Source organism: Plutella xylostella, chromosome 27 (genome assembly GCF_932276165.1).
Source record: "Plutella xylostella chromosome 27, ilPluXylo3.1, whole genome shotgun sequence".
NCBI lineage: Eukaryota > Metazoa > Arthropoda > Insecta > Lepidoptera > Plutellidae > Plutella > Plutella xylostella.
Genome location: NC_064007.1, coordinates 4,057,805 through 4,067,903, shown reverse-complemented (window position 1 = coordinate 4,067,903; position 10,099 = coordinate 4,057,805). Strand labels below are relative to the sequence as shown.

Below are 10,099 nucleotides of genomic sequence, written 5' to 3'. Positions count from 1 at the left end.
ATAAATAAAACAAGCGTAATTTTTTTTTCTTATATATTTTAACCATCTTAAACTTTTCTATATACTTAACGTATAAAATCATCTATGCATCATCACAATGTTTGCAATTCAGCAATCTAATCTTCCAGATACCTGTCTTAGGTCATTCCTCGGCTCACTTCTACCTGTATAAAACCTCATAAAGGGACTCCATCTTGTGGAATCATGGAATGTAGTGATGCTTCTTCAGTCCAGTGCAAGGCATCCATTATCCTTTTTGGACCAATCAGCTATCACCTGCGTCAAATGGTTGTTGTTGTAGATCTAATTGCAGCTTGGAATTTTCTTTTCTTGCGTTCTCTAAGTTAGTCTTCAGTAGCTCAATCTGGAATTACAAAAAAAAAAGATTTTAGTATATCATTACGATGTATGTACCTGCTGATAGAAAACATAAGAAACATGAACAATTTTTCAGCAATGCTATAGTAATACTACAGTTTCAGAGTGCATCATACGATGTCGTGCACCGGCATTTTATGTTCAATGTAATAACAGCCATTGTGCCAATCAATAAAGTAACAAAATCCAATCGAACTAATACAAAATAAAAGCTCCGTTGGAAAGTGAGCTTATTTGTCGAAACGCTTCTTTTGCACCGACACTTCATCTTGTCCGTTTGTCAAAGACGAACACCGACGAGAAATCCCAGCGCTCGCCGTCCTTGATTATAGTTGAAGTCTGTTTTTTAATCTCAGATACTATTGACAGGTTCTATTGGCAGGACAGTCGACTGTTGATGAACCGTTCAGAATCTGTAAATTTAGTATCTGAAATTATAAATCAGACTTTAGTTAGGTTTATATTTTGTTTTCACCTCAATCTTTTCCTTTTCCTCCTGAAGCAGCTGCAGGCGCCGGGCGGATCTCGCGTTTTCTAAATTAGTTTTCAGCAACTCCAACTGGAAATAACATTTCATATTTACAAAGAGATTTATTATTCAATGGGCAAATTTTAACTACACTGGTTTGCTAAAATAGGTATCTACTACACAATTCCCTTTTAAATCTAAAGTACTATATTATAAACAGACAAGTGAATTTAGTGAGTGCACATGAAGATTCCTTCGGATTTCATCTTCGAGGGGCCACCATGCCGAGTCCTGGACCTTCGAGGTGACTACGTGAGCCTATCATTTATTTACTATCTATTTTTTATTATATTTATATAACAAGTAGTAAGAATTTTGCGTTTTAGCTAGTTGGTATGGAAATCTAAAGAAAATATTTACATACAAAAGTTTACGAATTAACTTGTCTAAGCTGATTAACTGTGTAACATAAAACATTCCCGGCTACAATAAACTACCTCTAGTTTGTCCTTGGTCTCTTGTGTTCGAAGTCTGCGTTTCTCGGCGGCCGCATTCGCCAGTTGGGTACTTAGGAGCTCCGCCTGAAATATACATGTTAACATTAGGAGAGACTTATTGGCGAAGTCTAGTGTGTTTCTATGTGGATCTTACACAGACTCGGAGAACATTCTACACCTGAAGAAACTACAAAATGGTCTGATATCAATATACGTCGTATAACGTTGGACAAGTGTGCACAGCAACTTTAAAACGTTGCGTTGCATTTTACCTTCTTAATCTTTATTGACAATGATAAATACGCACCTCAAGTTTTTGTTTCATATTCGTGTTTGTTACCACGGCCACTGGCTTGGCTACTTCTACAATACTGGGTCGCACAGCTCTACCATTCATTGGTGGCGGCTGAAAGTTACAACATTTTAGAATTTATTAATCAACTGTGGAGATATTTTTAAATCAATAATGGTGGCTGTTACCTGTTTTAGACAAGTAGCCGGTAATGGCTGAATGAGGAAGATAGAGGACAGATTGTTGTGGCGGTTCTTGGGAACTGCCTTCGAAAACTGGATATATTCTGGATACTCACGGCACAGGCTAAGCCTAGCGTGAGAGTCATTGCTAACCATTCCTATAATTTCAAATACTGTAAACCCATAATGTCCGATTAGACCAGCAGGAAAACATTAAGGGAGGTCTATGATCAGCAGTGGACGTCCTATGGCAGAGATGATGATGATGATGAAATAACCTAGGTATAATAATAGTACGACATCAGTGCTTGGTACTGACCTGCGCCGGCGCATGTCTGTCGTCCCCGGCCAGCGGGTCGGGTGCGTAGTAGTGCGGCACCCCCTCCAGCACCACGCAGCGCGCGCCCGCCGGCTGCGCGCCCACCGAGTCTGTAGAGGAGGCATATTTTATTTTTAAAGTGCTTTTTATTTAATAAGTAAAGAAATAGTATGACTCTGGTAAATAAGTAAATCCTACTAATACTTATTATAAATGCGAAAGTTTGTGAGTACCTAACCACCATTCACCTCGATGGCAACTTAATCTTCTACCACTGGGTTGTTCCACGGTTCAAAGTATGGCTGCGTTTGGAAGAAATCGGTCAAAATCGGAATTATCCGAAATTCGGAATAACCCACCTGCACTATATGTGTGTATGTTAGTTACTTCTTCACTTCAAAACGGCTGAACCGATTTGAACGATAACTCACCGTCAGATTTGTTTCTTTTTGCTACGGGTTCAGATTTGATTTTGATGTCTGCACCCATGGCCGGTTTTTGAGGGGTTAGCTCCTGGCTTCTGGAAGAGTTGCAGGATGACTCGTCCACATCTGTGAATTCTGAGGATGAGCAATATTAAATATAAGGTTAGTTAGAATTTCAGCTAGGCTATGTAGATGATTGTAATATAAATTATCAAAATATAAATATGGAGTAAATCTAAAATGGTTGAGTATAAATCTTATGCTAACTATGTTCATCGGTTGAAAAGATGCTTGAGTTTCTTTCGCCATTTCTTTCCTCCATAATGATGGGGCCTTTGTGAAATGGTGGTAGAGTAATCTATGACTATTGACAAGTACTTAATTGTAAAATTCTACATCAAATAAACAATATTTCAATTTCTGAGCATTTGTGTTAACATCAAAAGAAATAAAGGTTTGTCACAAGGACAAAATAATAGTAATGGAGGCCATGTACTCTACGGTTCACCAGAGAGCAGGCTAACACCATTACAGGCAGACCTCTCCAGTTAACAGTAGCATGTATGGCCTACTTAATAAAAGCTTACCATTTGTACAACTTTCCCCATCTTCAAAAGTGAACGGGGCCAACAGTTCATCTGGCTCCTGAAATATTGAATAATAAATACTAAGCTCTGAATGCAGAAAATTATTATTCAAAACTTTGAAAGGTGACCAGATCGGGGAATTAAATAATTAGCCAATGAATAAAAAGCTTGGCTGATAAAGGGTTATGTTGATAAAAGTTAATATCTCTAAACACACCTAAATTATGTAAAATTATTAAGTAAGTATAAATAAGTTATAAAGTATTTAACTTACAAATTTTCCCTCTAGCCGTCGTTTTCTTTTGATGTTATCCCATTTGTTGCGGAGACAATAAGAAGTGCGGTGTACTTTAGTGATCTCATGGAATTCAGCACAAATCTTGTTCCATGTTTGGATTTTCGAAGAAGTAGTCACTTCTGAAATTAGTTTTATTCTTTATTCATTTAGCAGAATATCAGGAAATTAAGTAAAAAGAGAAGGATTATACATACTGTCGCCCAGAGTAACATCTCTATGTTTAGCTATAAGACCTAGTAACACATTCTGCTCACTCAGCGTAAAGTTTGTCGCTCTTGATCTGAAACAAATTAAATAAGTTTTTTGTTTTTTTAGATGGATTCCAAAATTCAGGTTACCTACTTATATTAGGTACATAGAAATTGCCTGAACTAGATACCTACTAAAGTTAACTCAAATTTAACATTCGGTTAACTTAACTGAACGCAGGTAACATAACTTAAGCATTACTTATTTGATTACTTACTAACTTATAGTATTATGAATAGGCTTAAAATAACAGTAGCTTACCTTTTAGTTGAAACTTCGTTGGAATTCATTATCAATATGGGCAGTATGTACAAGATTCACCAAATGCCGATTATAATTCGTTACTTTAATATTTTCTGAAATAACATTCAAGGTTGTAATCAATGGTTAACAGAAAAATGAAGTTAATCAATGATTTTGAAGATGGCGAAGCGAAAGTCCCGAAAGCGTCAACGTCATAGACTAATATTGTGCTGTCAACGTCTATAATATAGTACTCTGTGAACGTCAAACAAAACCAAAATGGCCCGACGACGTTTGATAGCTCAGAATAATAAACTTTACATAATAGTTTACATGATAACCTCTTCAATCTTACTCAAATCAAGGTCAACTACTCAAGTGGTTGTTTAGTCTTATTTACCTTTCGAGTTAAGCATGGGTTCAGAAAGAGAAAATGTTGCTGTTGTCACGGGTGCTAATAAAGGGTTAGGTTTTGAGATAGTAAAGCAGTTGTGTGGGCAATATCCTGGCTTAGTCTATCTCACTTCCCGAGACTCCACAAGAGGGCTTGAGGCGTGTGAGAAGATACGAAAACTCGGACTAAAAGTGTGTTATCACCAACTTGACGTCACCGACAGTGACAGTGTTGAAATATTTGTAAGCTACTGCAAGGAAAAGTATGGAGAAATTGATTTACTAATAAACAATGCCGGTGTGCTTTACCCTAAAAACACGGAACTTTCGCGTGAAACTCTTGTTCACCAAATAGAGGAGACAATGAAAGTTAACTTTTTCTCGCTGGTCAACTTCACTGAATCAATTTTGCCGCTTTTAAAAAATGGCGGGAAAATTATTAATATATCCAGCTCATCGGGCCATTTGTCGAGAATACCGGGAGAAGAGTTGAGGAACAGAATTAAGAGTACCGATTCAGTAGAAGAGTTGATAAAGTTGATGAACAGTTATTTGGTGGCCTGTTGTAACGGTGAGGAGATTGAGGGCGGTTGGGGAGATTCTTCCTACGTCGTCTCCAAAGTCGGTGTTAATAGTTACAGTTTTATATTGCATCGAAGGCTGTCTGCAAAAGGTAAGCCTACTCAATATGTAATTATGAATCATGATACTGTCTAATTTTACATTTACAGGCCGTAAATCGGTCGGCCCGGTGTCAATGTCCCATAATTTACAAGAGTACTAACTATGTGATGATGAGGTGAAAATGGTGTAGGTACCTACTTAATTCCTGTCTGCCATCTGCGACCATTAACCTTCCAACCTTACCCGCAGACATATCAGTAACCTGTGTGCACCCCGGCTACGTGCAGACAGACATGACGGGCGGCGCGGGGCAGGTCTCTGCGGGCGCGGCGGCGGCGCTGCCCGTGCGGCTGGCGCTGGCTGCGCGCGCGCAAGGATACGTGTGGCACGACGGCCGCGCGGTACCGTGGGACGGACCCGACCCCAGGGGGTTCATTGATGGGAGGAAGTAATGGTCATTAAACGAAGGATGTTTGTAAAGCTGCGTACAGACCGGCCCAAGGAACGCCAACGAACGGGTTTCGTTGAACTTCGTTGCTGCAATCGCCCCTGTATTATGTATGATAAATATCCATCGTTGGGCGTTCGTTAGGCCGGTCTGTACGCAGCTAAAAGTGAAGTTTAAATCCAAATAAACTGTAGATTTGTTAATACTTAACCAGGACTGGCTACTTGTTTATTAACATAACAATCAGACTGTACCTTACTTAATTTAAGTAATTGTACCTTTTTCTTCTAGGTAAATTAATACTAAATAGAATGAAATTAAATTGAAAATAAAAACTATTTTGTCATCACGAAGTTTCTTTGTCTTCGACTTTGATAGATCGAGGCGAGCCGATGACTAAAAAACCCGTAGAATCAACCTGCTCGGTACAGGCATCTGAAATCAAATAAATATATTGAAACGCTTATTATGTACAGGAAGATAATCGTAAACCGAATAACCCGAAGAGAATGTAGGTTAAGAAGTATAAAAAATTATAGAAATGAAGCTTTTAAAATTGGCCGTTGTGGCTCTCGAATGAACTGCATGAAAATGTTCTTCATTTCTAAGAAGAATTTCCATGCATGAACTATCAACATTCACGTTTTATTGTTTGATTAGAATACGGCACTTCTAATGACATATCAGGTACACGGGTTCGAGGGGGGGCTATGAATTATACCCTTAGAAAGGTGGATTACCTTCAGTTGGCTCTTCTTTTATTTTCACAGCAATTTGAGATCCCAACTCATTTGCTTGGGCACATTCAATTGATGTATTCTCAGTGGTCTCCAGTTTCACAGCTGGCTTATTGATACCAGCAGTATTTCCTTTAGTTTTTCTTACAACAGTTACATTACTTACTCTTTTAAATTCTGATTCGTTCTCTAAGCACTTAGATAAATTCATCTCATTGTATTTATCATCTCCTCTAACGTCTACAGCTAATTTCGATTCTGCTACTGTTCCTTCATTACATTCACTCTTTACAATGTCTGAAGTTATTTTCATAAACCCTTCTGTTGCAGTTTCCCTTAGTGGTTCCCATTCATCATAATCATCTTCTACTTTGATGTCATCAGCCGTGACCATGGGTTCATTAGTTTCATCAGTTGGCATGGGAGATGCTGGTGGGCTTGACTTGAAAGTGACTTTTGAAGCTTCATGGGGCATTATTTGCTGGCCAGCAGACGATGCAACAACAGGTCGTTTAGTTTTCTTAACCACTGGATTAACGTATCTGGAAAGGCAAAGAATTATTTATCGTTTGAAAATTGAATGCGAGATTTTCAACCATAGACAAAAACCGATTATAGATGGCGCTACTAAAACTTCATACTCAACAGCACTGCATATATTTTTTTATCCGGCATGGATTCCAGTCCTTTCAGCCAATACAAAAACCCAATGGATATGAATTCAACCATATGCAATAACTGGCTGTTTTATTATTTTGCATAATATTAAGTGTTATCTAGTATAAAACAGCTTTGTACCATTTATGACATCTTCCGTCCCCTCAGAAGAATGCAGCTCATTAAAAACGACAGGCCGGATGCCATCTATTGTTCGATTTTGGAACTTTTAAACGTCAAAAGAAAATCTCCCATTGGATTTCAACTGCATTGGTTGGTCGAGTCGGAGAACATTCGTCCTAACATGCTGTAAGTAAGTGATGCGTTTAGTGAGACGTCTGCACTTATTTATTTATTAAACTAAACGCTCATGCCTATGCATAAAACTCTACCTTTTATATCGATAGTGGATCTAGAGGATTAGGTAGGTACTCACTGGTCCAGTTCATCATCATCGAGGTCGTCCGTCAGCTCGTCCTCGGCGTCATCGTCCAGCCCTCGCAGCCGGCAGTTCAACTGCTCTTGCAGAGACTCAAACAGGTCTCGCACTATGTTCTGGGGAAAAGTTAAAAAATGAGTTAAAAGTTAAATTATGCTTTATGGAAATTGGACTGGATGCTCCGTTGGGGGTTAAAAACACATTCGGTTATCACAAACAAATGAGCCTAACCGTGCAATGTTTCTTCCATAGAGATTACTATTTAACAACATTCCATCTGAGAATTTAGTATAACTTTGCATCGATGCATGTTAAGGACCCTTGTATTGGCTGCTGTCACTGTGATGATACATACATAGACTCTTGTAGAGGGTAGTCTGACGACGGCGTGGCTCGCGTGTGCGTGTGGCTCGCACGCGGCACACATGCGTGCGTCCACACACTGCACGCACACGTACACGCGCGCCGCGACCCACGCACCGCACTCCGAGCACGCCAGGCAGCCCGGATCTGAAACGACGGGAAATACCTACTGTAAGTTAAGTCATTGTTTTTAATCAATTTCCTAAAGCATAAAATTACAAATATAATTAAGCAGGGAGTCACGACTGTAATCCCTGACTGTAGTCAAATGTGACGCGCAAACGAGCCACCCGCTTTTCGAGCCGTATTGTCGTTTTTTTATTGAGTACACGTGAACTTAGGGTACACATCTACAATCTAAATGTGCTGGTTTCCTCACAATGTTTTCCATCACCAAATAAATAATAAGTATAAAAAACAGAATGCCTGACCTGAGTCACCTTCATCTTCCCATAGAATAATGAGACTAGCACTTGTTATTCTATGATCTTACCATAGATCAATAAGTATACTAATAACTTAATAAGACTGTCAATCTCCATACGAATATGCGTACCACGTGAGTTAATTTATTTAAAAGTTCTATAGATAGGTATTATATAGATATTGTTTTGTGTATTTTCAAGACACAAAAATGATTGTTGACACGGAATCGATGCATCTTATGCAAAGCGGGTCAGATTTGGCCATTGTTCTTTAATAATAAATAGCTTTTGCATATATTGTTTTTATTATAAGATACACTTGTCCAAAATTTATAATGCACATGCAGATCTTAACACCCGAATCATTAAATCGTAAGACCCTTAAAAAACACTTGCATTTTGCACCTTGTTCGAAAGAAATAGGAGTCAATATCATGTGTCACCAAGGGCGTACCCAGGTAGGGGCAGGGGGGGGCAGCTGCCCCCCCCTAGAAGACAAAATAAACGTAAATTTTCCTGCCAAGTCGGAATTAAAAACGTGTTATCTACTCTTACCTACCTACCTATTTTGTTTTGTATCTTAATCAAACTAATTAAGGTCAACTGGGGTTACGTTGTATTTTTAGATCACTAAAAGTTTTCGGAATAATGGGAGCAAAGGTATGAAAAATTAAATGTAAAAGTGAGATATTTACTTTAAGAAACTAACGACTATTGAACAACTTTCTTAACAAATTTAAAGCATTGATTTCTTTGCTGGAATCTTATAAAAGTTTCTTATTTAGTGTTTTAAAAAAATCGTGATTTTGAACGCATTTTCCAGGTTTGAGGCAAATGTGTTTTTAGTATGTAACTATTCAATAGGTAAGCTTTCCGTGAAAAAAATAAGAGAGTTTTATCCAGTTAATTTTTTTGTGCAATAGTATGGCAGTTAATTTAGCCAAAAGAAACTATTGACGAATTCACAGATGATTTAGTAGAAATCAGGAAAATGCGTCTAATTTTCATGGACGCATTTACTCCATGATAAATCCAAATAACATTTTTATGAAAAAAGAACTACCTAAGTACTCCTGTAAAGTGAGTAAGAATGTAGATTTAATAGTGGTGAGTGACAGTTGTGAATAAAATAAACTAACATCCATACATCCTCTCATTTATATTCTATAGAAAGATTGTAAGATTGGATCAAATACGGGTATTAAACTTAGATATCAATTAAAATATGTGCATGGCAAAACCCATACTCTTCAATAAGTTTAGTGTTCATAAATAGTAAAAATCCTTATCGAGCTGGTTTCAGTGATCGTAACTGATCACTGAGGTTAACACATGGCACGGTCAGCCTTGGATGGATGACCGATTTCAAATGGTTCTTTTCTGGACGCTTCCGTGCTTTGGATGGCACGTTAAGCCGTGGGTCCCGGTTGCTGCCTCGGCAGCAGTTGTTAAGCCTAGTCAGAGGCCTTCGGGCAGCTTGAAAAAATGTGACAGTCGGGTTGTACACTTACACTTACCCAACAACTTCAGTGCATTGTACTCAATAAAAAATGGCGATACAAATTTACAGCGAAAAGCGGGTGACTACAGTCGTGAGCATAATTATGTATGTATTAAAAGGTTGACGATTTCTGTTTTGAGGCAATGCGTTGCAACAATCGCAATAGCCCCATTATGCCTAACGCATTTACCCCAGGACTTTTATCAAACATAAAAAAATTAACATCATTAAATCATCAAATAAAGCTATTTCATTGAAAATTTGTGTCTATATAAGTAGCCCAATGACTATTGTTTAGAATACCTACTGAATAAAATCAATTGATAAAGAAAACTTTAGATTCACATGGATTTTTCAATCACCTGTCACAGTACCAAACTTTCAAAAAAATGTGCAAATCACAAAATGACTGAATACTTGGATAATATTATGTTGACAACAACGCCATCTGTCTGCAGTTCATGTAAAGTATTTAGTTTAAGCCACCGTAACTAGATGGCATTTTTCAATATTGATAAAGCCGTTTTCAAACAGGATCGAAAAGATTAATTTGGCCCGTAGACGCAATTGGCC

The 10,099-nt window shown here is 38.0% G+C and overlaps 3 protein-coding genes across 10 annotated transcripts in view; 1 reads left to right on the top strand and 2 right to left on the bottom strand.

The window, feature by feature from the left end:
* Positions 1-31: 31 nt before the first annotated feature.
* On the bottom strand, positions 32-4,456 carry LOC105381163. 2 transcript variants are annotated; one of them, XM_048630805.1, is made up of 11 exons: positions 4,340-4,456; positions 3,958-4,052; positions 3,642-3,727; positions 3,424-3,566; positions 3,150-3,207; positions 2,569-2,697; positions 2,138-2,247; positions 1,652-1,750; positions 1,345-1,428; positions 854-937; positions 32-364 (listed from the first exon to the last, which is right to left on the bottom strand). In XM_048630805.1, the coding sequence occupies exons 2-11, from the start codon at positions 3,984-3,986 to the stop codon at positions 266-268; spliced, it is 921 nt and encodes a 306-aa protein (XP_048486762.1). In that variant the 5' UTR covers positions 3,987-4,052; positions 4,340-4,456; the 3' UTR covers positions 32-265. The 2 variants fall into 2 exon arrangements, with proteins under 2 accessions (XP_048486762.1, XP_048486761.1); XM_048630804.1 differs by lacking the exon at positions 4,340-4,456 and having other exon boundaries at positions 3,958-4,209.
* On the top strand, positions 4,354-5,753 carry LOC105381161 (carbonyl reductase [NADPH] 1). The gene is made up of 2 exons (XM_038110080.2): positions 4,354-5,005; positions 5,206-5,753. The coding sequence occupies exons 1-2, from the start codon at positions 4,354-4,356 to the stop codon at positions 5,406-5,408; spliced, it is 855 nt and encodes a 284-aa protein (XP_037966008.2). The 3' UTR covers positions 5,409-5,753.
* Positions 5,599-10,099, bottom strand: part of LOC105381188 — a 25,607-nt gene continuing 21,106 nt past the window's right edge. For 4 of the 7 annotated variants that reach the window (XM_038110065.2, XM_038110077.2, XM_038110066.2 and 1 more), the window contains 4 exons: positions 7,593-7,747; positions 7,235-7,353; positions 6,145-6,683; positions 5,599-5,839 (listed from right to left, as the gene is read on the bottom strand). In XM_038110065.2, coding sequence (XP_037965993.2) covers positions 5,751-5,839; positions 6,145-6,683; positions 7,235-7,353; positions 7,593-7,747 — 902 coding nt within the window. In that variant the 3' untranslated portion in view covers positions 5,599-5,750. Of the gene's footprint in view, positions 5,840-5,866; positions 5,986-6,144; positions 6,684-7,234; positions 7,354-7,592; positions 7,748-10,099 lie in introns of those variants that run through there. The other 3 variants (XM_048630802.1, XM_048630801.1, XM_048630800.1) reach the window with 3 other exon arrangements.

Bases quoted from the DNA above. Each gene is read 5' to 3' on its own strand.
- LOC105381163 (XM_048630805.1), bottom strand. From the start codon at position 3,986: ATGAATTCCAACGAAGTTTCAACTAAAAG. The intron at 3,208-3,423 runs GTAAGTTAAATA...TCAATATTTCAG, and splicing joins GACGGCTAGAGGGAAAATTT to GAGCCAGATGAACTGTTGGC. The intron at 2,248-2,568 runs GTGAGTTATCGT...CCTCCTCTACAG, and splicing joins AAAAAGAAACAAATCTGACG to ACTCGGTGGGCGCGCAGCCG.
- LOC105381161 (XM_038110080.2), top strand. From the start codon at position 4,354: ATGGGTTCAGAAAGAGAAAATGTTGCTGTTGTCACGGGTGCTAATAAA. The intron at 5,006-5,205 runs GTAAGCCTACTC...CCTTACCCGCAG, and splicing joins TCGAAGGCTGTCTGCAAAAG to ACATATCAGTAACCTGTGTG.